The sequence below is a fragment of the Notechis scutatus genome, chromosome 1 (assembly GCF_049901735.1).
Source record: "Notechis scutatus isolate UNSWTSFEM ecotype Mainland chromosome 1, rNotScu1.2, whole genome shotgun sequence".
Lineage (NCBI taxonomy): Eukaryota > Metazoa > Chordata > Lepidosauria > Squamata > Elapidae > Notechis > Notechis scutatus.
This window is the reverse complement of record NC_142009.1, coordinates 94,391,651-94,418,686: the sequence shown is the minus strand read 5'-3', so window position 1 is coordinate 94,418,686 and position 27,036 is coordinate 94,391,651. Positions and strand designations below refer to the sequence as shown.

The 27,036-nt window shown below is 36.1% G+C and overlaps 1 protein-coding gene and 1 long non-coding RNA gene across 2 annotated transcripts in view; both read left to right on the top strand.

The window, feature by feature from the left end:
• Nucleotides 1-27,036, top strand: part of ENPP1 (ectonucleotide pyrophosphatase/phosphodiesterase 1) — a 47,594-nt gene that overhangs the window by 5,241 nt on the left and 15,317 nt on the right. Inside the window, exons 2-16 of the mRNA XM_087971561.1 lie at nucleotides 4,533-4,605; nucleotides 5,982-6,098; nucleotides 6,826-6,951; nucleotides 9,763-9,823; nucleotides 11,261-11,358; nucleotides 11,917-11,996; nucleotides 12,867-12,986; nucleotides 16,897-17,006; nucleotides 17,807-17,872; nucleotides 18,616-18,688; nucleotides 20,168-20,276; nucleotides 21,076-21,207; nucleotides 22,920-22,951; nucleotides 24,614-24,741; nucleotides 25,545-25,614. Of these exons, the coding sequence (XP_087827687.1) occupies nucleotides 4,533-4,605; nucleotides 5,982-6,098; nucleotides 6,826-6,951; nucleotides 9,763-9,823; nucleotides 11,261-11,358; nucleotides 11,917-11,996; nucleotides 12,867-12,986; nucleotides 16,897-17,006; nucleotides 17,807-17,872; nucleotides 18,616-18,688; nucleotides 20,168-20,276; nucleotides 21,076-21,207; nucleotides 22,920-22,951; nucleotides 24,614-24,741; nucleotides 25,545-25,614 (1,395 nt within the window). The remainder of the gene's footprint in view (nucleotides 1-4,532; nucleotides 4,606-5,981; nucleotides 6,099-6,825; nucleotides 6,952-9,762; nucleotides 9,824-11,260; nucleotides 11,359-11,916; nucleotides 11,997-12,866; nucleotides 12,987-16,896; nucleotides 17,007-17,806; nucleotides 17,873-18,615; nucleotides 18,689-20,167; nucleotides 20,277-21,075; nucleotides 21,208-22,919; nucleotides 22,952-24,613; nucleotides 24,742-25,544; nucleotides 25,615-27,036) is intronic.
• Nucleotides 7,653-9,747, top strand: LOC148132914 (uncharacterized). Its single transcript, XR_015750639.1, has 2 exons — nucleotides 7,653-8,325; nucleotides 8,664-9,747. It is a non-coding gene; the product is annotated as an uncharacterized LOC148132914 (long non-coding RNA).

The following is a 27,036-nucleotide window of genomic DNA, read 5'->3' as shown; positions in this document are numbered from 1 at the left end:
CTGAATCCTGTTTATATGACATTCTTTAGAAATGAGTAATAATTCAGGGAAGACATAAAGCTTCAGAAGAAAAGCATAATGTTATGTAGTTCAAGACCAAAACAGCCTTGAATGAATTCAGATGGTGGGAAGGTTCTTATGCATCAACAAATAGCTACAAGAATTCAAGTTCTAAAAACCAGATTAGGATATAAATAAATATTCACTAATTTTACTGATAGTCTGAGTGATTTCTGAAACATTATACTGATCTAGATCTCCATGGGGGCTGTTGAAAAAAAACCTCTGATATTTTTTCCATTTTGACTGTAATGTTCTGCTTGACTTCTTTTTCCTTCACTGATTTTGTTCCATATTAGCTTGGAGGAAGACAAAAAGAATGGAGCCAAAAAGGCTGTGATAGCAGATACATTACAAGACAAGTTGTAGAAACCACTTCCACTAAGAGTAGCAGTGAAGAAAGATTAGTCTGAGAAAGATTAGTCTGAGAAAGATAGTTTATTTATTTATTTTATAATTGTTTTCATCTAAAATGAGAGCGTGAGAGAGAGAGGGAGGGAGGGAGAAGAGGGGGGGGGAATATTTTGGTGTTTTTTTTTTAAACCAGCAATTTGATTGTCAATGTGATTCCTTCTGTGGTCTTTACTGCCTCAGTAGGAAGCAGCACAGTTAAACTTCACTGGTAGAAATGAGAGATATCATTTCTGTGTTGTTTCCAAGAAAACTATGGGATCTGAATAACTCAAAGGCATAATTATCTTTTATATGTATTTTTTTATTTGTAAATTTATCTATGATACAAAATTTCAGTTGCCCTAGCCTAGTCTAATGCTTTAATGTCAACTGACACAGCAAGGCAGTAAAAACTGGGCTTTCCCATCAAGGCTGAGGCCTTCTCAGCAGGGGGGAGTGTGTTTCCGCATTGAGCTGATGAATGTTCTCGGCTGCTGTTTTTAGAACAATGCTATTTCTTTTGCTTTTGCTTTTTCATTGTTTTTACTCTATTTTAATGATTAGCTACCGGGGAGTCATGTATATAAGATGGATAGCCTATAAATTAATTAAGTAAATCTGTATTTTGTAACACTTCTTTAATGCGGCTCCAGCATTTCCTGGCTAAATCTAGTTTTTGTGAAGGTTTGGGTTACTGTTTTCTTTTGAATACTTTTTCCATTAAGGCTTTTTCAACCACAGGAATGTGGCAAGATAGTTTGCTGTGCAAAGCAAAGGACTGGATGGGGCCTCTCACCATTCTCTCTATAAAACCCAGTGGGACTTGCAAATGATTATTTCTCTAGTACTGATGATGAACTGTCATCTTCCACTACAATTAAGAGCAGAATGTTCCACTCCAGTCCTTGCTCTTAAACACCTGCTGCTTGAATCACAGCCTCAGTTTTCTTCCTGGCAGGGAAACAAATATAGATAGACACTTTGGCCTAAAAGAGAACTTCACTCAGAATTGTGGCATAATTGATTTACACCACGTTTACCTGGAATAAAATTCCACTGTTTTCAGTGAAATTTAATTTCAAGCTATTTGAGATCTGCAGATTGAGTTTTTGAGAGTTTCCTTTCCAGAAATCCTTACCTCCTTATCCAAAGGTATTCATTTATAAATAAAATCTGCATTAGGAATTTTTGTACTTTTCAAATATAACTAAATTCATATTTGTTTATTGTAGGGTACAATCATAACTCAGAAGTCTTTGTGGAAAATAATTTACTCTGAAGTGTCAATGAAATCTTGGAAGTAAATTGAGTAAATAAATAAATGAAAAGAGGTTTTTGTGCATTCAGGTGCATCCAGGATTTCTTCCATCGAAGACTGTTTAATTTATAGTTGTATATGCAGTCTCAAACAGAAATATAAACAGTTTTTGTCAATAGGATGCTGTTCTTTGGACTTATGGAGATATATGGAAACAAGGGGCCAATTATTTCCATTTAATTCCCCTTTTCTTTAAATACAGAGAAAGTTCTGCAATACTATATCCCTATCAAAAATTCAAATACCGTTTGCAAGAAACATTATTGGTGCTTTAATGTAAGCTTCTGTAGAACTGGATTTTTTTAAGCAGCTCCTCATGCTGCTTATTTTAGAAATACTTGTAGTCCTTGGGTTTATAACCATTTGTTTAATGACCATTCAAAGTTACAATAGCACTGAAAAAAGTGACTTATGACCATTTTTCACACATGTGATCAAAATTCAGCCACTTAGCAAATGTATTTATTGTAGTTGCAGTGTCCTTGGGTCATGTGATCAACATTTGTAACCTTCTCAGCTGGCTTCCAACCATCAACATCAGTGTGCAAAGCCAAATTCGCTTAATAATCATGTGATATACTTAACAACTGCAATAGTTTTCTTGACAACTGTGACAAAAAAGGTCATAAAATGGGAGTAACAACCGCCTTGTTTAGCAACAGAAATCTTGGGGTTCATCTGTGGTCATAAGTCCCGTATTAAATTGCATAGCCCAGAAAAGTTGTTTTTTGAAATCTGTTTGCCTTAACCTTGTCTATTAATTAGATTTTACCTCCTCTTTGACATTTAGCCATATCATTTAACATTTGCCCTTCACTGATCAACTTGCTGTAAACATGAGAATATTTTTGAAATGTTCTGAGGTTTGTGGTTCTGTGAACTTGCCCGTGTGTGGTTTGCTGTTGAACATAAATCAGTGCAGTTCCACAGGAACAAGGTCTTTTCCACAAGACTTCCTGACTGCAGAAAAGGTTCATTTGTTTCTTTTCTAACCACAATGATTCCCTCTAGAGTTTTCACTGGGGCAAAACAATACATACCCATCTGTAATATGGCACTATCCACAATGGGAAGCTGGAAAGGAGCCAGTATTTTTATTTTCTGCTTATGCTTTTTGGAAGATTTTATTTCTTATCATTCTTCTACCATAAGATTTTATTACTTATAATTCTTCTTTCATAGGAAAAAAAAATCACCTCTTTATTATTCAAATAAAGTAGTATTCCCCTTCAATATTTGGCGCCCTTCAGAATAACCTCTTTGTACCCAATGACAGCAAATCTGTTTCTTCTTTTAGCTTTGAATGATAGCTTTTAGGAATACTAGAAATTACTATAAGGTAATACCGGATAATCTGTCTTCCTCAACATAAAACATGAAGAAAAAACAGATTCAAAAACTATATTAAACTGATATATTTAATAAAGTGTATTTGAAGAAAAAAAGATGTCTTATTTATAGGACAAGCATGACATCATTCTAACGACTTGATCATTCCTTTATTTGGAAAGGAAAGCTTAGAAACAGGATTTCAAAGTGCAAATGTTTGTCTGACCTCTGCCATTTGGAAGTATAATTCACTAGTATTCTCTAGGCCAGCCTTATGCATCACACAATCCTCTAAATCAGTGTTTCTGAACCTTGCCATTATGTATGGACTTCAACTCCTAGAATTCCATAGCCAGCATGATGACTGAAGAATTCTGGGAATTGAAGTCCACACATCTTAAAATGGTGAAGATTAAGAAACACTGATCTAAATACACTGGAGAAATCCATCATTGGCCTTCCTTTAAGTCCAATACAGTTGGGCTTCCAGTGAGATTCCATAGCAGACTAGATGTTCCCAAAGAAGTAGAAACAATGCCGCAATAGTGAACAGAAGCCAATGAACATTTTTGTCTGGAGAAACTTTTCCAAATAAAAGAGAGACTGAGAGATCATCCACCTGAAGCCAGGACAGCTGATTTCAGGAAACGACTACATGATGGAAGTCTTGTGGCTTACTCATGAATAGAACAGCTGAACCACACAAGAAACACCTCACAATTTATAATGTGCGGCCTTTTAAAAAACATTTAGTTCAACCAAACTCTCTGTTTTCTTAATCCCCTTTGGAAACAATCAAGCTGTAGTTGAAAAAGAGTTTTGAAAAATAGCAGGATCAGAGGTGGCATTCAGCAGGTTCTGACCAGTTCTGGAGAACTGGTAGCGGAAATTTTGAGTAGTTCAGAGAACCGGCAAATACCACCTCTGACTGGAGATTTTACAGTATCCTTCCCCTGCCATGCCCACCAAGCCACAGAACTGGTAGTAAACAATTTTGAATCCCACTACTGAGCAGGATGAGAAAAAAATGGTTATTAGAATATGATTGTTATAACCAATAACCAAAATAATGGTTATTATTTTCTTTAGAATTTCTTTCTGAATTATTGAAAGTAAAACAAAGAGGAAAGAATACTTTTAAAGAACTTTAAAGCAAAAACAAACAAATAACTGTGAAATGTATTACTATGCAAATTCTTGTTTGATAGACAATCTTAAAGAACACCATACTATACTGCATGGGCACTACAATGTCATCTTTCCAGAGCTGTAGCAATAAACATTTGGTAAACTTATGTGTTACAGTGACTTTACTCTTTAAAAATGGGCTATCTTTTTACCAGCCAATCAACCAATTGCTTTATTGAGTCCTGATGAATATAATTAGTGTAGTAGATTTTCTTTTTTGAGAAAACTTTCTTTTCTGTTCTAGGTATTATGCGTCATTGTGCTTACAATTATCTTAGGATGTATATTTGGACTGAAACCTAGCTGTACAAGAGATGGTAAGTAGTAAAAATGCTAATAGAAAGAATAAATTTATGAGTTTTAAAAATATCTCCATATCCTGAAAGTTTACATTCATAGCGTTGCACACTGGTCCTCTGTACATACTGAGTAATGGCTTGTCAGCTGAACCAGATCCAGAATAAGGTACATACTATGGTACTTCTTGAAACACCTACATAAAAACAAGAATTTATAAGGATAATTCAGGCATGTGCAAAGTAATTTAGGCCCTTGACTTTTTCACTGGGCTTCCTCTGGTTTAACACGAATGTCAAAACTTTTCCATTAGGAACTCAGTACAATACAAATTATGAATGCTGTTAGTAATATTTTTATCTAAACCACCATTTAATTAACAAGAGCCTTAGTTAATTAATCAAATGAAGTTAAGATCTTATGCAAGTCATTGGCAAATATGTTAGGATCACAACCTTCAATTACATTTTTATGTATACTTCCTTGAAATAAATCCCACAACACCCAAGTCACATGGATGGGATTATTTTGCACATATGACTAGGTATATAGTCTTGAATGGAGTCAAGGAAGAGCTATTGCTAAACCAGCATCAAAGTTTTCCATGGAAATGCTTTTCTCTCCTGTTTTTTTAATCTCGCAAAACTTCTTTTAGTTTAAACCTCCTCCACCCACAATTCAGAAGGAATGAGTAAATGAAGCTGTACTTAAACCAATCAAGACAAGACTTCAATTGATCCTTTTGGGGAGAATAGGCAAGTTTAGATCTAATAGGTCTATATGAGGGGTGTCAAACTCGATTTCATTGAGGGACACATCAGGGTTGTGCTTGACCTTGGGAGGGCCAGGGGCATGGCCAGTTCAACGTCACTTGTGTCGGGGGTACCTGTGGTGGTCTGAGTGCTCTGCCAGTGAAAATGAGCTCTTGTTTTTGACTGCAACAGCCTCCTGCAATCCTCTACCAGTGACAACTGAGCTTGGGAGGACCACCCATGGCCCTCGTGAGCTCCATTTTCGCTGGCAGAGGCTCAGTGGGACGGTCCTTCGCTGTTTCCAGGGCGGCTTCATGGGCCAGATCTAAGCACCCCATGGGCTGGATCCATCCCTCAGGCTTATGTTTGACATCCCTGGTCTATATGGTCTCCATTTATTGATGTTGAAATTTAGACAACGTGCATGCTTCCAATGCTGCTTCCAGATCTATATTCATAAGACAGATTCAATAGCATTTTTATTCTTTTTTAGACTGAGAAGGCCTATTTTTTTGGTTAAGGGGTTAACAAAACGGGAGTTACTAAAAGGGATATCCATACTTTCATGCATGTGGATGCTAAACCACCTTGAAATAGAACGTTGTGTTCAATCTGTAACTTTGAGTATATATTAAAACTTTCAGTGAAAACCTGCAAGGGTCGTTGCTATGAAAGAACATTTGGAACCTGCCGCTGTGACAAGGAATGTGTTGAACTTGGAAACTGCTGTTTAGATTTTCAGGAAGCTTGTACAGAACCTGGTAAGTGGTGTTTTTTTTTAGTTTTATTTTATTACATTTCATTTCATTCCAGCTCAGTATTTCAACCAGTTCTGGATTTCAATCATTATTTCTATCTGTTTCAACTGTGTATATTTCTATATGTTTCAGTTGAATAAATTCAGTCAGAACTGATGGAAGACCTAAGTGAATTAAAATATTTTATCATATTTTGCCTGATTTTTATATTCCCAGTAGAAATCAGAATGAAGATGAGGGCTATAGGGGGATAAATGGATTTTTTTTTACCAATTTCTCTTTTGGTAAATTCAATATTTAAATGCTGGCCATACCCACCATGGCAATTATTTTCTGAAGAGAGGACCTCATGCAAACTATTTTGTGACAGTGCCAGTGATATGCTCTCCAGATTCCAAAAACGCTGATCAGTCCAAAATGATTCAAAGGTCTGTTTTAGATGTTTAGAACCCATGAATTCCAGGTTTCTACTCAATGTTTAAAATATTGAGAGAGTGCATGGATCGGGGAGAAGGAGAAATAATTAGGTAGGAATGTTAGGAATTTTAATTGGTTGGATAACTTAATGATGGCATTAGGTCTTCTCCCAGACTGGTGGCTTTACACATGAGATCCTTGCTCAATATTTCCTTGAGCTCAGAAAGTACAAAAAGAAAAGTTTTATTTTTTGTTTGTAGCCTTGTAGCCAGCCCAGACATGTTTAATTTCAAAGAGTATCTCTCTGTTACAGTTCAGATATGGACCTGCACCAAATTTAGATGTGGTGAGAAGAACCGGCCAGAATATCATTGTTCTTGCTCGGATGATTGTGTGAAAAATAATAATTGTTGTGTCAATTATTACTCTGTTTGCCAAGGTAAAACTCCTTGTTTACTTCTTTCTTCCAATAGCAGCAGTGCACTGGACTGTTTATCCTACTTCCTGTTTATTTTATTTTTACTTTTTCAAGGATTTTGTATTAGTTTCTAGGTATGTATTAGTTTCTAGAAGTATGATTTAAAAGACTGCTTTGAACATTTTTTTAAAAAGAAAGCACAGGCCAGAGTCTATTTAAATTAAGAATCTATTGAAATTATTGGGATAATTTGGTTACAGTGTGACAAAAGACTGGGTGACTTCAGTGGGAGCTAACTGGGTTCTCATTTTATGTGGTATAGCAAGCATTTGGTTTTTAAGCTAAAGCAGGGGTCCCCAACCACGGTCCGCGGACCGGACCGGTCCGTGGAACAACTCCTACCGGGCCGCTGGCTTAGGCGCCGCCATCTTTTTCATGAAAAGTGCTTCCGGTGAGCTTTTCCGGTAGAAAGCTCATCGAAGCACGCCATCAAAAAGATGGCGGCGCTCGTGAGCTTTTCCGGTAGAAAGCCATTTCTACCCGAAAAGCTCATCGAAGCGCTGGCGCTATCTTTTTTGATGAAAACGTGCTTCCGTGAGGTCACCGGAAGCACTTTTTCATCAAAAAGGATGGCGGCGCCCAGCTTGATGCCGGGTACGGGCCGCGGCACCCAGCTGATGCCGGTACCGGGCTGCGCGCCAAAAAGGTTGGGGATCACTGAGCTAAAGGATAATGTTTAGCCGTTGACTCCATATATAATAGGCATCTGCTCTGATAGTTCATACATAGTAAGTTTGTCCTCTGACAGTTGCAGAATTTGGGTTTGGCTTGCCTAGTGACTAGAGGGGGGACATGATAGCAGTAGTCCAAAGGCTGCCACAAAGAGGAGGGGGTCAACTTATTATCCAAAGCACCAGAGAGCAAGGCAAGAAACAATGGATGAAAACTAATCAAGGAGAGAAGCAACCTGGAATTAAGGAGAAACTTCCTCACAATGAGAATAATTAACAGAGTGGAACAGCTTGCCTTAAGAAGATGTGAGTGCTTCTCAAGGATGTGTACATTCTCTGTGGGATATCAATTTGTCATTTGACATTCATTCTAAGGCCAGAAATTAACCTAAATCTTCAGTCCAAAGCTCCTTTAAATCAAGGGAATTGTTTAAATCAGGGTTGTCAAACTCAAGGCCTGGGGGCCAGATCCAGCCCATAGGGTGCTGAGATCTGGTCCATGGAGCCATCCTAGAAACATCAAAGGACCGGCCTGTGGTGCCTCTGCCAGCAAAAATTGGCCATTTTTGCTGGCAGAGCATTCAGGCCTTCACAGGTGCTCCCAACATGAGTGATGTTGAGATGGCCACGCCCACCCTGGCCATGCCTACCCTGGCACCCTGAGGTCTGTTGTAATGATGAGGCAGTCGAGTTGCTTGATCATGATCAACTGAATCATGATGAACTTTATTGGAGTCTAGTCTTGCATTTATACACATTTTTAGTAATCCTCCAACGTTGGTTAATTTTGGTTACTGCTTAACTTTCATTATTGTTTAGCATAATAGTAATTAACACAATTAATTATCTCTAGTTAAAGTCTAACATATGTTTACTTCCTCTCTCTAATCCTCCTTTAGATGAGTGACTTTGTTTGCCTGAGTTGTATTTGCTTGGAAACATTCTTTATCTGAGGTTTGCCATCCAAGATAAGAACATTCCTGCAATTACAGCTCTACCGAGGTCAAACACAACCCTGATGTGGCCCTCAATGAAATTGAGTTTGACACCCCTGATTTAAATAATTTTCACAGTCTTGACCTTCTTTTCTTTTTTTAAAAAATAATGTTTATTGAAAGTTTCAAAAAAGAGATATATTTAAAAAAAAGAGAAACATGTTCTCACATTTTTGCAACATTTTCATAGTAGTGTACATTTCTATTAGTGTCAATTAAAGTCATTTGTTACAAGTGAATCTATAACTTATTTCTTAAATCCTTACTTTTTGTTATGTTATCATTACAATTATAATACAATACTTATTTAATTATATTACTTTACATATATACATAGCTATATATACATTTATCCTTATTTCCATTTTCCCTTGTTGTTTGTTTAATCAGTTTCACGAGACATCTTTACTTCCTTTTTATACAACCATTTGTACCATATATTTTGATCTTCTTTTCTAAGAACATGGCAAGCTTCAGTATAGTCAGCCATGCTCCCATTCTTTCCTAGCAGAGGAAGAGGAAGGAGAAGCATTTGCATGGGACATCAGATGTGGAATTTAGGAAATGGGAGCTGAGTCCTTTTTCCTCTCATGTTTGCTCTCTTGTATCTCATTCTCCAGTTAGTTTTCTTATGTTCTGTCTCAGATTGGAACTGGGCTAAGGAAAAGATAGTGGCTTGGCAGCATTTTTCTTTAAGAGGGTCAGTGGGTGGAGTACATTCGAAAGCCTGCACCTGTTAAGTGTTTCTGCATTCACAAGCAATGGAGACCATCGATTTGAGATGACCATTTTAAATATTATAGTTTTTTCCTTAAAAACAAAAAAAGTACAAATGTCTACACCTAATGACCTTTTTTTATTGTAGATGTCAACTGTAACCATAGTGATATTAAAGAGATCCAAGAATAACTTTAGAGCTCCATTTGGCTTGTGATTAAAAAAAAAAGACTTGGAAATCTCATGATATATGTAAAATTAATAGGAGGTTAAAAAATAAAATAAATGTCATATTTTCCTAACTACCAAATTAATAAACTATCAAATCAGTTTTACTCTTTTGAAAAACAAAATAATGTGATGAACTTCTTTTTTTTTTTTTTTAAAAGGAAAGACAAGTTGGCTTGAAGAGAAATGCGAAGACATCAGTGAAAACCAGTGTCCAGAAGGGTAAGAAAATTTAAGGTGGATTTTGCAACTTTCTAAAAATCAGGAGAGAGGGCGTGGTATCAAAATGTCTCTTGCAAGAACCTTGATGAAAAAAATAGTTTATCCCAAAACTAAATCTTTAAAAAAAAATCATTTTTTAAAAAATACATGACTGTTAATATTTATTCCTATTCACTGGTGGTCATCATTTAATGACCACTCGTTCAGCAATTGTTTGAACTTATGACGGTGCTGAACAAGTGGTCTTCAAAAGGTCTGGCTGACACAGTGTCATGACACTCGCATGATTGCAATCCAGGCACTTGGCAACCAGCTCACAATTGTGACATCGCAGCACATCCTGTGGTCACATGATTGCTCTTTGCTACTTTCATTGCCAGCTTCCCACAAGCAAAGACAATGGGAAAACCAGCAGGATGTTGCAATTGGTGACCATGTGATGATGTCACACTTAATGTCATGTGGCCCACTTAATAATGGCAATCGGAAGAGCCAGAATTGCTGCCACTAAATGGTGCAGTCATGTGATGTTGTACATTGTGACCATGTTGCTTAGTGATGGAAATTCCAGTCCCAGTTGCCATTGTTAACCAAGGACTACCTGTCCTTGCCTGATTTACCTCCATGTACATATCTATATAAAGCCCTATTTGCATGTGCACTAATTCACATTATGTTTTTTATCCCCGTAATTGCCGCTACAGCGTATTCTTTCCCCACTGTCCATGTTTGTGGGGTGGATCTGGTGAAAGATATTTGCTCTGCATAAAGAAACTTACTTCCTCCCTCTCTCTCAGGTAGAATGTTGTGTAGATTGGCAAAGCCTGTATTACTGTAGCTTTCCCAGCTTAGTGTTATAAAAAATGTGGCTCTTATCTCCTGCGGCTCCCATTCAGAGGAGGTATTTGGCAGATTCTAACCAGTTCTGGAGAACCAGTAGTGCAAATTTTGAGTAGTTCGGAGAACCGGCAAAAACCACCTCTGACTGGCCCCGCCCCCATCTATTCTCTGCCTCCCGAGTCCCAGCTGATTGGCTGGGTCTTCATTTTTGCCCTGCACAGGAAAACTGAGCTGGAAAGCAGGTTAGTGGGATGGGGAAGGAATGGGATTTTTGAGTAACCTTTCCCTGCCACACCCACCAAGCCACACCCACCAAGCCACGCCCACCAATCCACACTCACAGAACCAGTAGTAACACTTTTTGAATCCCACCACTGCTCCCATTGTTATGGCAGCTGAGGTTCAGGTTTTAGAAGGCATCAGCCTCAGGCTGAAGGCAGCAGATGTAGATGAATAACGAGTTTTCCTTTCTTGTGGTTTTCCTTTCTTCCTTTCTTCTGCCACATGCTTAGGGTCAAATGGAGGAAGTGGCCTATAGCATATAGAAAATAAATGAATAATGAGCTTACCTTAACTGTCCTAATGTTTCCAACTCAGATTTACAAAACCTCCAGTGTTACTATTTTCTTTGGATGGATTCCGAGCTGAATATTTGCAAACTTGGGGCAAACTTCTTCCTGTTATTAGTAAATTAAGTGAGTACCTACTGTATCTGAGCAATAGCAAGCAGGGATAATAATAATAAAAAAGTATTAAGGGGTGTTCCCTTTCATAGTTCTTCATATCCTTTGTAAACTCCAAATAAGACTTGGGCAGCAGTGATTCAAGACCCAAGAATGAGCTTGCTCAAGTCGTACTTGAATTCAGCAATTCTTTTTTTAACTCTTATAATTGTATAATGATTACATTTCCAATTATGGAAATGTTGATACTCTAAAGAATAATTAATTATGAAGTGTATGAACAAGGGGATGGTAGACAAAGTCTGACACAGAAGAAGAATAAATATTTTCCATCTGTAATTTAGTGATATAGTAATTCAATCTAAGTTCTCTATTTGAAACTTCTAGTAGTATCTAAAATATGTGAAGATAGTGAGAATGATGGGCATCTTGCGTTTCATTTGGAACAGTGTAATAACATTTATTTTTGCTGCTGCAAAAAACATATGGGAAGTGCCAATCATTCTGAATATTTGATATGAAGAAGTGCATTATTTATAAACATGGAATTGCATTTTTTTTCCTTGACAGGAAAATGTGGGACATATACTCGCAGCCTAAGGCCAGTATATCCATCAAAAACATTTCCTAATCATTACAGCATTGCTACGGTAAGAGTACGTTGAAGTTCTTGATTTTCATGTTCCACATCTCTTCAAAGGCATATCAGACTTGTAAAAATTCTGTTTCATTATATTAGGAGTAATAACCAAGGAGTAACTTCCATAACTTTCTCCCACTCCTTAATTCCATGTTTCCAGTGTAGATATCATCCCAGTTTTTGTTTGCCTGACATATTCTTTGTGCCTCTTTTCACTCTAAACCCAATCTTGTCTCTTTAAAATGTTATTAAGCCTTAATGTTTTAACTTCTCTTGGGCCTTGCACAGGGGTGGGATGCTACCGGTTCTGCCCAGCTCTATAGAACTGGTAACTCTGAAGAGCAGCAGAAACAGAACTGGTTCTGTGTCTGCTGCTGTTTGGCCCACCTGCCCACCTGGGCTCTTACCTGCCCTTAATTTCCTGCTTTTTCAACCTCAGCTGCTTTGTGCAGCACAGCTGAGGTTGAAAAAGCAGGAAAAAAGTGGTTTTTCAAACACTGCGTACTCTCGCGCAGCACTTATCTGCTGTCTGGGTGGCACAGCTTTAGTTGTATCACATGCGCACGCAGCAAAATGTAATCACCGAACCGGTAGTAACACCGGTTGAATCCCACCCCTGGCCTTGCAATTGCCCCACGTGAAATAAAAAGTGTTTAGAATCTTTCCAAATTACTATGGAATTGTGAGAGAAGATTAACAAAGACATGCAGAGTTTCTTTTAGCAAACTTTGTTTAAAATCTATTATTGTAATGCTAAGCTGGAGAGAATCAAACTTGACGATCTCTAAGTGTTACTGTCTGCTACTGTGTATAGTTTGAGATCTATAATTGTTGCTATGTCATCACCGTTGATGCATATTAATTCAAATCTTACTCCCAGGGTCTGTATCCAGAATCCCATGGTCTAGTGGATAACAAAATGTATGATCCAAAGAGAAATGCTACTTTCACACTCAAAAATGCCGAGAAGTCTAATCCACAGTGGTATCAAGGACAGCCAGTAAGTATCAGTTCTGAATACAATGTGTTATTAATTATCAAAAGATACTTAATGCACCTCACATCCCACTATATTGTACCTTTTGTAAGGACTCACAGACCCACCTCATAATAGCTCACTTGATAAAATACCCGGGAAGCACCAATTCCTTTTATGTGCAATTGCTGTTATTGGATCAGTCCAATATAGTGTCTTTGAATGTAGCTAAATGTTGTTATAGTGTCTGAAAAATAAGCAGACTTTGACCATCCACTGACAACCCACCACCAATTATTAAATAATATCTTGTAACTCTTCTCTTCTCTTCTCTTCTCTTCTCTTCTCTTCTCTTCTCTTCTCTTCTCTTCTCTTCTCTCTTCTCTCTTCTCTCTTCTCTCTTCTCTCCTCTCCTCCTCCCTCCTCTCTCCTCTTCTCTCCTCTCCTCTCCTTTTTTCTTTTTTAATGCTTCTTATTGTTCTTTTTAATGGTGTGTAGTCTATATCTCTGTTGATGCTAATTTGTCTAAATGCCAAACTGGCAGGAATTCCATAACATTTTTGGATTTAGTTTAGTCTAGGATGCTCACAATTTCCCTGTTGAGATAATGGTTAAGTCTGTCAATGTGTTACAAAATTACGATGTTTTCATTGTGTTTTCTGACTGCTAATTGGTGTTCATGAGTACGCTCTGCTAGCCTTCTGCCTGTTCGTTCTACTAAAGAAAATCATTGTGTAATTTTGTTGCACGGAGAAGCAATATGAGCTGCGTGGGACTAACTACGGGAAACATGAGAAACGAGAGAAAGAGAAAGTTAAAGATAAAATCAAAGTTATCTGCCTGTTCCTCAGATAAATAATAACATAATAATAATAAAGATAGCAGGTGAAGGAAAAACAAGCTATTTGGTAATCTATACCTCAGGTGGGACTTGCCCTTAATGAAGTTTTACTTTTGCTGGAAGAAAGAAGTTGCAGAGCTGTCAAATTTCTGCTTCCCCTGATGCTCCTGCTATTGAAAGTTTGAGATACCTGTAGCAAAAAAAAAAAAAAAGAATTGATTTATTTGGAGATGGAGAGGAATCAGAAAATTTCTCATGCGAGAAACATTTGCTGGGCTTAGATTTGTTTAACCATAGAAAGTAGCACCCCATTTAGTCAAGTCTAGATTCAGCTCAGTTTGTTTCAAATTACAATGTTTAATCATATTAACATAAACACGATCACAGAAAATGGAGCTGCAAGATCAATGAGCAGAAATGGGTAGAGTGACTTTCATCCACATATGGATTTAGAATTGAAAAATGGGGACAGGACTAATAACAGACTCAACTGTTGGTTCTTCCATTCCATGGAAACTTTGAAAAGAAATGATCAGGCAGGTCAGAAGACAATAGGCTAAGTGTGATTTTTTGTGGAGACATTTCCAGTTCAGTGTAGAGAATGGTAAACATTGAAGGGTTCATGAAGGAGAGACAATGCACTAGGCATAAATGTTGTTGAAGATGTAGGGTTAAGATGGTCTTTTTTTCTTTGAAAAATGGGAGGCAATAATGTGTTTGACATGGGGTACTTATGTATATGAGTATGTATGAAAAACACTGATCAATTTACTGGAGTTCAAATAAACTACATTGTTAAGATCAGAAATTCAGACCATAAAAGGCGGAAAAGCTGCAATTCATTTTACTGTGCATGCTGCATTGATTACATAGAACTGTACAAATTTTACCTACAGAATTATAAATACAATAGATGAAATGTTTATAATAGGAGGTCTCATAGTACCCTAAATTATATCTCTAGTAAGGGAACTTGAGAGAATTTCAGGTAGTGGGTATTTTTCTTTTTTCCTTCTTTTATTAACTTGCGTAACACAAGGTTTTGATAGACAAAAAGCAGGTTTACCTTTTGTTTGTGCTGATTGTTGCACTGAAAGGTTTTGAAACATGAAAGATTTTTCTCTTGTTATCTCATTTGTTCTTTACTTGTACTCCTTGTTTCTTTATTCCTCAACTGTCTTTGTGTAATAGGCCACACTTGCAGTTCGGTTCATCCTGTCCTGGTACTTTGATGTATTTTTATTCTCAGGATACTGAATACATGCACAAATTATGATAATTTTATTTTACTTCTTAAAAAAATACTGTATTTATATCCCATCTTCATTATTTTTATAAATAACTCAAGGAGAAAACACACACACACACTATTTTCCCCACAACAACAAGCCCCCTTATCCTGGGAAGATGTCTGGTTCAAAGTCATCCAGCCAGTTTCCATGCTCATGACGTTGTTGTTTTTCTCAAAGCTTTTGCAGCTCTCAAGTAGAAAAAGAGATAGTGACACAGAGATGAAAAGCAGGAAAGGAGAGAAATATTAGACAAGGGGAACAAATTAGCGAGGCAAACAAGGGAGAAGAAATAGTTTGTGAGAGGTATTAATGTAGGACAGCTGGAAAATGAAAGGAAGGAAGGATTGGAAACTGATTGGATGGGAGGGAGAAAAGTGGCAAGGGCATTAAGGATTCTACAAGCTACTGTGGATTGAAAGATATATTGGTGATGTCTGGCCAGATGCCCTGTGCAGCAGAAGGAGGCCATTTTAAATTTATAGTGGATGAATTTGCCATGTTCTTTTGAAACAGAACAAAGAAAGGAGGAAAAGACTATTTTTTTTCCAAAACCTTATTAAATTTCCAAAAATATATAAAATACAAAAAAATAAGGGGGGGAGGAGTTGTAGAAAATGGTAACAACAACAAGAAGAAATATATAAAATTAGGGAGTACAAGAAACCAACAATAACAAAAAGCTGTAAAAAAAAAGTAACGTTTAACTTTCTTTCATACTGAGGAAAACATAATGATGACTTAATAGCTGACCAGCTGCTGTAAGGTTGTAATGCTGTAATGATGAGGTAATGGTAGCAATAAGTCAGCAGGGTTATTTGACTGCTACCACTATAAGAGGCTATAATATAAGAGAGACCTTGTGAGGGTATATCTGTCTCTCCATGTGTGCTTCTATGGTGTAGCTGATTACTGATTGCTGATTGTTCAAGGCCTGTATCAAAGTACTTGTATGTATATATGCTTTAGTAGGGATAAAACCACTACATGTAAATACAAATGTGTGTGCTGTATTTGCTCCTGGGTTATCTCACCTAGTCACACTGTGCACTCTGACACATATAAATTAATGACACTTTGAACTAGAATGCATTATATTAAACAATACCTCAGTCATCATAAACATATCTAACCATCAAAAACCAAATTAAAATCTCATTTGTTTTAGATTCAATCAAAAAAAAAATCCAAGAGTGATTACCAAGTAGAAACAAATCTAGATAAAATATTTTCTTTAATCAAAGCATTTAATCAATTTTGCCATGTCTGTCAACTCCGTTAGTTTCACCATCCACTTATTTTTATGGCTTTTCAGGAGACAGGCTGAAATGAAGCAGTTCTTTGTTAAACAGAAGATCAAGAGTGCTCAATGCCAATATGGTATATTGTAGAATAGAAAAGGCTTGATCAGATGAATGTTGAAATATTGAGCTATTCTTGCAGATTATATAAATAAATAAAGCATTTATCTCCTTAGAAGAAACAGAATAGCAGATCTTGTGAAAGACTTAGCAAAGGCACTATCATAAACATAGACATCTTCCCATCTTTTTATGAATACCTTGGAAAATAAAATGCTATAAACATAAGCAATCAATGAAAGATTCAATAAGACAAGACTGGCATAATGTTAGGGGCAATTGTGTTTCTTTTGACTACAACATAGAAGGTTTGGGTGAGTGGGTGGAAACTGACAAGCAAAAATCCCTGGAATTCTTTTAAAGCAGCAAATTATTTTCCAAATACCGCTTCAAAAGGAACAGAAACAATTCACGAATAACATTTTAAAATTCTTTTTGTACAGATTTGGCTGACTGCAATGTATCAGGGACTAAAATCTGCTTCATTTTTCTGGCCTGGTTCAGATGTTGATGTCAATGGAAGTTTTCCAAACTTGTACAAATTATACAATAGGTGAGAATTTGTGAATAGAGGAACAAGTTTTATTGATTCCAGAGGTCCCATTAAAAAAGGACATACTTTTTATAGTTTATGAATTTATTTTAACCTCATTAATAGATTCACTAGAATTAACCTTGTATTTGCTTGTAAAGTTACAGAGCGTTCATACAAGATTGGTGTAATTATAGAATGTATAGAATTATATATGTGTGCTTGTCCTAAATATGCATTTCCAAGCACAAGTCTCTGAAAATGCTAAGCAGATATTCCTGCACTTTAAAAGCCCCACTTGTTTTAGAAAATTTTGATCTTTAAAACATTCTGAATATTTTCATAATAATCCAATTAATTTTCAAAGATATGCATGAAAATATTTCTTCTAATCAAACAGAGTAGGCAAAGAAAGCCTTAAGTAACTAACCATGTTATGGCACATATCTTCTTATTCTTTTCTGAATGATGGTCTTATTTCAAACCAACCATGGCTTAATCTTTTCTGAATCTCTTAGCTAAAACCTGCTGGGTACAATATTCAGATGATCAGAGAGTTACTGCCATCTAGTGACTGCCCACATTTTTGCAGTGCAGATGTGGTAGCTCCAAACGAACTGTCTGGGTTAATTTGGGGATTCATAAAACTTGCCCGATTCAAAGCACCTAAGTAATAATTGTTACAATGTTCCAATCCTGATCTATAATGATTGATTGTCTGGATGTTTAGAATATGATGGATCTTTAATAAATCAATGACAGCTGCCCTAAGGGAAATGCCACACGTAAGTCTCTGTGTTTTGTTGACATTTTCTCTTTAGATCAATACCATTTGAAGAAAGAGTAATAACATTTCTTAGATGGCTACAATTACCAGAAGAAGAAAGGCAAGTAAATTGCTATCTCAAAGCAATGTATACAATAACTGAAAGGCAAATAGTAACTGCTACACTGAATTGTCACTATTTGGCTTGTCTTATGGATGTTGTAAACTTTGTTTCAAATTGTTTTAAAGGGCTCATAAAAGCTTATACTGTAACAAAGTATGAATGTGGAGTAATATAATACATAGTGATTACTTCATGTTAATGGTTCAGTTCCATGAAAGGAGTGTCTATTATTCTCCTTTGTCTGTTAGCCTGGACAGAATGTCATATAACATCATGTCATAATTGCAGTGGAAATTTTATCTATTGAATCTGAAATCTGTTGAATTAAAGTCCTTTAAACTGAGGTTTCAGTATAGGTAACATTTGAACAGTGTTTTCAACTGTTCAGAATGCTTCATGTACATACTTTAAATCCTTGTAACACTCATGCATACTGTATTTTAATATACTGATATTCTTATTACTACTACTATTCATATTGTGGCTTGAATTTGAGATAGTATGATTTGCTTAAAGGCCATTTAGTGAGAGGTTGCTTGATTTAGGACCCAGCCTCCTGGTCATTGTGCTTTATCCATATGTGTTATCTATATGTGTACTATAATGTACATTTTTATATAAACCATCCCAAGATTTGTTATTAATGCACTTGTTTCTAATGAAATCTACTGAATTTAAATATTTTCTCTTTTCTTTTAATTTATATGTAAAATATTAAATTTTAATGCTGTTTGATATAGACCACACTTTTACACTCTGTATTTAGAAGAACCAGATTCCTCAGGACACAGATATGGGCCAATCAGCAGTGAAGTAAGTAACTGGATGTTATAATGACATTTCTTTTAAATTAAGTTCCATAGTAGATTAAGGACAAGAACATTAAAAATATCGAATTAAGGGGCAATTTGATCCCCTCATTTAAAATTAAACAGTTAGACTCAGACATTCTAAAGACATTAACACTGACAGGATTAAAAGTTAAGAAGTGTTTAAAAAGCAAGTGACCCAAATAGATAAAAGAGGATTATATGTATGTACATTGGGTTGGATTGGATGATAGCCTGGAACTTTAAAAAGAGATCACTTTAATACTTCTTGGATCAACTTTATGCATTAAACATTTAAGTAAAAGTTAATTTTTATAGGGGAAAGCCAATGCCTATCCCTAAATATGGAGGGGGGAAAAGTTGAACATTATACTGCCTGGAGCCAGATGGACCCTTTTGAAGATGTCCCTTGCTGTTAGAAATATGGCTATCTAGTATGTAAAAATAACTTTTTCTTAAGTCAGAGGTCTCCAAACTTGACAACTTTATGACTTGTGGACTTCAATTCCCAGAATTCTCCAGCCAGCTATGCTATGCTGGCTGGAGAATTCTGGGAGTTGAAGTCCACAAGTCTTAAAGTAGCCAAGTTTGGAGACCTCTGTCTTAAGTGATTACTAACTATTAGAAAAGTGATAGTGTTTGGCTATCACTTTTCTAATAGTTAGTAAAATAATTAAAACATATCTCTTTCCCCAAACTTACAATTGCTAACTGAATTGTTTCTAATGATATTGATTTTAATGTTTCTTTCATTTTAATGTCATTGTTTTTATTCCTATATTTTATCATTTGTATTTTTAATCACTGTAAGTTGCCATGGGCATTGCATAGGTAGAAAAGTGGGATGTATATTTAATAAATGACAAATAATAACATCTGTTTCTTGTCACAAGGCTTGAAAAAGCGCTTTGGGGGAGGAAACCTTAATTTTTAGACATTCTTGCTCCTTCTCTTGCATTTGTGATACTCCTCTTGGTTAAGTGTTCTGGAAATTTGGAGTGTTTTCTGCAATAGTAGTCTACAAGGCTTTGTTTGTTTAGTTTTATTATGGAAGACTCTTTGTATCTCTTAATTCAGTTACAAGGGTGACTGAACAGCAATCCTGCACAGCTCAGCTATGCAGTCAAAGAATGATCATTGCTGGAATTGCTCATCTTAGACAGAGGTCTATATCACAATTAATTTTACTTGTGTCAGTAGTCATCATGAAGGATATCTAAACGATCTTCTGCTGCTGATGGAAAATATCAGTCAGCTATGTTGCTCCATTAAAGAGCTCTCCAAACTATATCAAGCAGAATTAAAAATTGATAAGTGTTGCAGAGCAAGGGAGACTAATGGATAACCAATTCCTTACTCTATATTACTGACAGATGCTTTCTATTGACAGCAGAATATTTTAATTTTTTTTAAAACGTAGGTTTACTTATTTGTTTTGCTTCTCTTCACTTTTGATTTGCAGGTCATTCTTGCATTAGAGAGAGTAGACAAAGTGGTTGGGTTGTTGATGGATGGGCTTAAGCAAATGAACCTTCACAACTGCATTAATATTATTCTTATTTCTGACCATGGTAAGTCTTGTTAAAACATATAGATTTTAGGATACTTAAAACATTTTTGAATGTCTTTTGAACTATTGTTTTTAAAGAAAAGATAATTTTGCAGTAGTTTGGCAATATTAAAAAAAACTTCTAAATAAATGTAGACTAGTTTAGGAGCAAATTTTCATGAATTCACTACTGGACTTAATTCTAACCCAGCTGGATTATTGATTACAGAAATTATAATCGTAGTTTAATTGAAGCCATGTGCCAAACCAACAATGCTTGGTGCAAATATAAGTGCTAATGTGAGATACAGATGACCTACTTTAGTTATATATGAAGTACAGCTTCATAGGATGTTGTCCATAGATTGAGCACCAGTCAGTTAGGAAGGAAATGAATGTTCTAGATTTTCTGACTAAGGCTAACCATGTGACATCCTGTCTGCCAATTGGGGTATAAAATTGTATAAACACCCAATGCTTACATTCCCAGACATTTGGAGCCCCATGTATAAATGCTGGGTCATAAAAAAGCCATAATTCCCCACCCCTAATCTAGAACCTGGGATGTTCATTGTTTATAAAGACCACTTGTTTAAGTGGGTTCTAAACAGGTAACTTTTGTTCAGTCATTGGGACTTGCATATAAAGAAGTTGGAAACAATATGGAAAGTAGAAATACTTTATATTCATTTATGTGAACAAACAAGTCTTAGAGTTAATTTCTTGCTAGGAATTATACATGAGAGCTACTTTTTCTCAGTGCATAGTAAGATATGTCCATATTTATAAATGAGCATAAAACTTTATATTTTTCTTGCAAGGAATGGAGGAAGCTAACTGCCAAAAAACAGTCTACTTGGATGCATATTTGAGCAATGTTAAAGATCTGTTTGTGGTACCTGGCCCTGCAGCTCGCTTAAGACCCCAAAATTCTCCAGATGAGTATTTCTCTTGTATGTAACTACTAGACCAATTTGAATTACTTGCTTGTTTTGTATTGTTTGTTTTAGTGTGTAAATGTTGGTCTCATATGAAGCTGTAGGGTCAAATTAAATGTTTGTATTTGCTGGTTGAACTTTTCCTGATAACCTGACTCACAAAAGTGAGAGTGGCCAATTCTCTCTTGTTTTGGAGAACTTCAAAAATAATTTAGCTACATATATATTTTTGGTGGGGGGACAGTTTCTTTCTTTCAAAAGATGATCAACACTGGATTCCACCAGAGGTGGTATTCAGCATTCCAACCAGTTCTGAAGAACCGGTAGCGGAAATTTTGAGCAGTTCAGAGAACTGGCAAATACCGCCTCTGACTGGAGATTTTACAGAATCCTTCCCCTGCCACACACACTAAGCCTCGCCCACAGAACCGGAAGTAAAATAAATTGAATCCCACCACTGGATTCCACCCTTTATTTGCACCTGAAAAAAAGTCATGATGTTTATCTTTTAAAATAACAATGGCAAAAATTTAAATACTCCTTTCTATCAGTATTCATATACGGCAAGGGATGCCATGGGATGTTTACAATTTTTGTCACATCCATTTCTGAAGAGTTTTGGGTGATCTTTAAGCCTATGGTGCTGTAAAAAAATTTCTGAGACACTAAAGGGGTTACGATGTAAATTTTTGAAAACTTTGACATAGACCTTCTGATAAAAACTAATACTGAACATCTCTTAGGATCACAAATCAAAGCAAATAGAAATATTGTAATTATGATTTGCCAATATAATAGGTATTGATAGCTGATCTTTGTCCTTAGCAAACCAAGAAATTTAGAGGCAGAACTTAAATATTCAGTGTCAAATACCATATTCCCACATTTCTTTACTACCAGTAGGCAATGCTTCATAGAGGTTGGGGATTTGCAATGAAGGATTAGTCTTCCAGAGCAGTGGTCACCAACCGGTGGGCCATGGCTCACGGGTGGTCCATGAGAAAAGTTGGTGGGCTGCAGAGAAATGTCTCCCCAAAGCACCCCCCCAAAGCAATTAATCGAGGCTGCACCCTGGATTATAGCCTGCACACCCGCTGGCCCCCACCCTTCGGCCGAGTGCAAACTTGCAAAAAGCAGCGCAGCCCTCGCCGGCCAGGACGAGGTAATGGTGCTGTTGCAGCAAGAGGGGGCTGGCAGCACAGGCAGGTTGAAGCGGCGATGGAGATGTCCGGAAGGTGCAGGAGCGCCGTGCTACTTGCATTTGTGCAGCACTCCTGCACCTTCCAGTTTGCCTCATTATGCAACAATATGTGCAGGCAAACCAGTCTGGAAGAGGCCATCCACATTAAAAAAAACTTAGGAAAAACATTGTGTCCTTTAGCTTCACATTATATTTAGCTTGCCTTGTTTTATTTTATTTTATTACATTGACCATTCAGAAATCTCATGTATGAATATTAAATATTAATTCAATATTAATATATATATTAATTCAATATGGGGCACTTTAAGAAAACTATTTTAGCATTATCTATACTGATGTGTTATATTGTGCTCTGATATATGTAAAGATTTATTTCTAACGGCTGCGGCAGAGAAAAATATTTTAATTCGCTGATAAACAAAATGAAATGTGATGTAGTGTTTCGGCTACCACTACTTAATTGGATGTTCTTTATTTTTCTTTTAACTTATAGGCAACTAATTATCTCATCTAACTCTTCTAGTTGATTATGAAGGCCTAGTCAGAAACCTTACGGTAAGTACTGACATCTTCTCCAAATCATGATTCTTATTTTGTTTTATTGATTAGATTTACTATAGTTGACCAAGCCAGCAAACTACATTAGCCTCATTTCCCCCATCATTTATAGAATTAATCAATTCATTCAGATTCCCTCCTTTAGACATATCAAGCAAGATATGGGGGTTGCATCCCCTTGGTATATTATTATATTGCTATTATTATATTCCTTCTTCTGAGATGGAAAATAAAAAAATAAACAAGAATCAGTATTTGGTATAAAAAGTAATTCTGGATAGAATTACAAAGTTTTTTGTTTTTTTAACACTTTGACTATGTTCCAACCCATCATTTTAAGTGATAATGTGATTTGGTTTGTCTTAGTGTGATTTTTAAATCTAAAAATTGTGATTGGTAAGCTATAATTTCGAATATTATTTTTGAATACAAAAATACCTGTGGATTCCACTATAGCTATAGTACAATAATCAAAGTAGTATTTGCAGAAATACCTTAAAATATTACATGGCTGAAATTTTGCAAGATTCCCAAATCCTGCAATTCTTTTCATTCTCATATGACATTTTGAATTAGAATGTCCAATTTAATGAGATTTTAGAAAATACCAATATGTTTTCAATTTTCTTGCATGGCATTACAGAAAGTTTCGGAGAAAACTTTCTGTAATTTAACCTTAGACTGTCTACTATTGACCTCACCCCTTTCCTAAGAGGTCTGTAGGGGGGGTGCATAAGCGCACCAACGTGCCTCCCGTCCCTGTCCTATTGTTTCTCTTATTCTTCTTTTATTTTTTCTTATATGTACCCATTTCATGTATTCACAACTATGTATACACTTATACTTATTATCTTGTAAACAATTGGCAAATCAAATAAATAAATAAATAAAATAAATAAATAAAAATCACCCAAGGGTCCTGTCCTATTGCACAGGATGTTACAGTATTAGCAGTACCTGAAGAGCTCAGATCATAATAACTTGTGCTTCAAATCAAGTTAAAACAAGCTATGAACTTTGTCTTTTACGCTTCATTTGACTTAAAATATTTTCCTATAAGAGTACAGGCCCAGATGATGTAACCTTAAACACAGAGAGAGGGAAATGCATTTATAAACAGCTGCCAAAAAATTGAAGTACGCTTCTTTATCATTTTTTTTATTTTTCCCTTAGTTTTTCATGACGCTTCCTAATTTTCTTTTCCTTTTTAATATTTGTATTGTTTTTATCTTGTTAAAATTATATTTTCAAAAAGGTACAGACCTAGCATGTTTATTTTAGGCAAGATGTACAAGCAGGTTTCGGATGCTTAATATGGAAGGAGAAATTGGTTATTTATTATAGCTATAATTTTGTATTTTAATAAATGTTTGCTTATAGCTAATCGTGCTTTAACAATGTCGTTTATGTATTACCTGCTCCTTGTGGCCCATCTGTTGGAAGAAAAGAAAGTATAATCTTAATAAACATATGTAAATTTATCTCTAATCAAAGAGAGAAATGTCATTGCTGATTTCTCTACCTGTTAAATCTCCATACATCACTGAGTACTATCCAAAGCAGATTTGTGAAGGTGGATTTTAACAAGGTGGAGAAAAAAGAGCAAGATGTGTCTCATTGTGTTGGATATGACCATCTACTGTGATTTCTACATTACAGTGTTTGGTCCCAGAGCAGCATTTCAAGGCGTACCTGAAGCAGATGCTTCCCAAGCGATTTCACTATGCCAATAATAACCGGATTGAATCTGTACATTTTTATATGGACCAGCAGTGGCAGCTTGCCCGGTAAGCTCTTGGTTTTTGTTTTCATTCCCATTTATTTCGCTTAAGTGGGAGCAAATTGTTTCTGTTGCTGCCTTATCTTTCACTTCTAGCTTGCATTTCATTCCATACGAGGTACATATTACCATGCTAACGTTATACCAGGGGCTCATATGGTCTCACACTTCTACCTTTATCAAGCATTACAGACTGGTTTCTACTCATTAAGAATTGCAGCTTTTGGAACAGTTGTCCTCATCTTAGTCATCTTATGGGAATTGGGTTTTTCTTCAGCTTGTTATCTGTGAACAACAGAGACCACAATGAAGAAGAACTAGGTATTTATCTTAAGTGAAGTTATTTGATCATCTGTGATTTCAGACAATCTTCTGTCCTACCTTGTTTGACTTCAGGTGTCTTTATTTGCAGTGTTGGTCTTAGGAACTGAAGAGATGTTACAAGAGTTCTACTAGTAGCAAGGGGGGGTATATATGTAGGGTGGGACAGAGCATCTGCCAAACAATTATGTAAGCTCCAAAATCTTCCAACTAGGAACTACTGTATGTATGGTTTAATAAATAATCACTCAGAGAAGTACACAGGCCAATAACTGGTTCTTGAAGGAGTTTGGCATGAATCTCACCAAGGATAGAAAACTAGTAAACAGACCTAAGAAAGAGCATTCTATAATCAGAGCAACCAAAGAAGAGAATGGGCTTACATTGTGTCAAGAAGACTCAATGTGGAAAAGAAAAGCCAAGAAGAGATTGTATTTTAATTGATCCTGTCAAGCTTATTTGTTATGGAGAAATCCCTATGTTTTTCAGGATACAGTCTGAGCTCAAATATTGCACTGGTGGATTTCATGGATCAGACAATGTATTTGCAAACATGCAGGTAAAGACCAAGATTCCAAACTTTTTAACAAACCTGGGCTGTTTTTGGGTTCTTTAACCAGGGATTCTATTTTCAGATTTCCATATTTTTCTCTCAAGCCGAACCTACTTTTATTTCTTTCAACTTCCTATGGGATCGTAATTTAGCAAGAGACCACATACTCTCTTTCTTCTTCTTTCCTCCAACTCAAGGGTTCCCAAACTTGGCAACTTTAAGACTTGTGGACTTCAACTCCCAGAATTCTCCAGCTGGAGAATTCTGGAAGTTAAAGTCCACAAGTCTTAAAGTTGCCAAGTTTGGAGACCTCTGTTCCAACCTTTCAAGGCATTTTCCTCCCTCAAGAAAGGAAAATCAAGCCCCCTTTCAATTGATCTTTTATTGGGAGCTGCCTATGAAATTACAGTAACTTTATACTTTAGAAAACATCAGGTAAAATGATAATATTGATGTTGAGTTGAAATGGGTCTTATAGTCCATCCAATCCAACCCCTTGCTCTGTGGAGAAATTGACTAAACTATCCCCGACAGGTGGCCATTCTGCCAGTGTTTAAAACCTTCATTCTTACCATCAGAAAATCCTTTGTAATATTCAGTCTGATTTCCTTTGCTGAGGTATAAAAAGTGAATTAGGTTTTTCAGGCCCTTGTATAAATAATAGGGAATATTATAGAGAGCCAGTTTGGTTCAGTTTAGTAATTAAGGTACCAGGCCAGGAAGTGGGAGATTGTGAGTTCTAGTCTGACATTAGCCTGAAAGCTGGGTGACTTTGGGCCAGTCAAGTTCTCTAAGCCCAACCCACCTCACAATGTTGTTGTTGTGGGGAAAATAGGAGGAAAAAGTTGTGTTGGATGTGTAAAAATAACAAAGGCAAGATACAACTAAATGAATAAAAATATATAGCCTTCTTTGAGTCCAGTACTTATTGCTTGACAATTTAGAAGCCATCAAAGGTATAAGTTCAGACTTAGAGTCAGGAAGGGCTCAAAACTTACATTATTTTTATCTGCTTTGTTATTTTATATCTTATCTGCTTTGTTATTTTATATCTGTTGATTTTAATGTTTTTATGCTATAAGATGTCCCGAGTTGTTTGACATGAGATGAATGGCAAATAAATTTCATAATAAATAAATACATTTTACTAATTTTGGTGTGGAAATCTCAAGACCTTTAGCTTACTTTAATAAAATGAAAAGAGGGCTGCAATATTTAATTTCTCTTAAATTGCAAGACCTGCTCCTTTTGTAAGCTGCCAGTGAGATATTGTGGGATGAAAGTAATTCAGTAGCTGATACCAAATTTGCAAGTTTCCATAATGTTTAAGTTAGAAACAGTCATTGTGCTGCTGAATGAATCAGCTTGTAGCCAGATGGTAAGCCTCTTCATTTTGCATTTGATGCTATATTTTGAGTAGCTGTGATG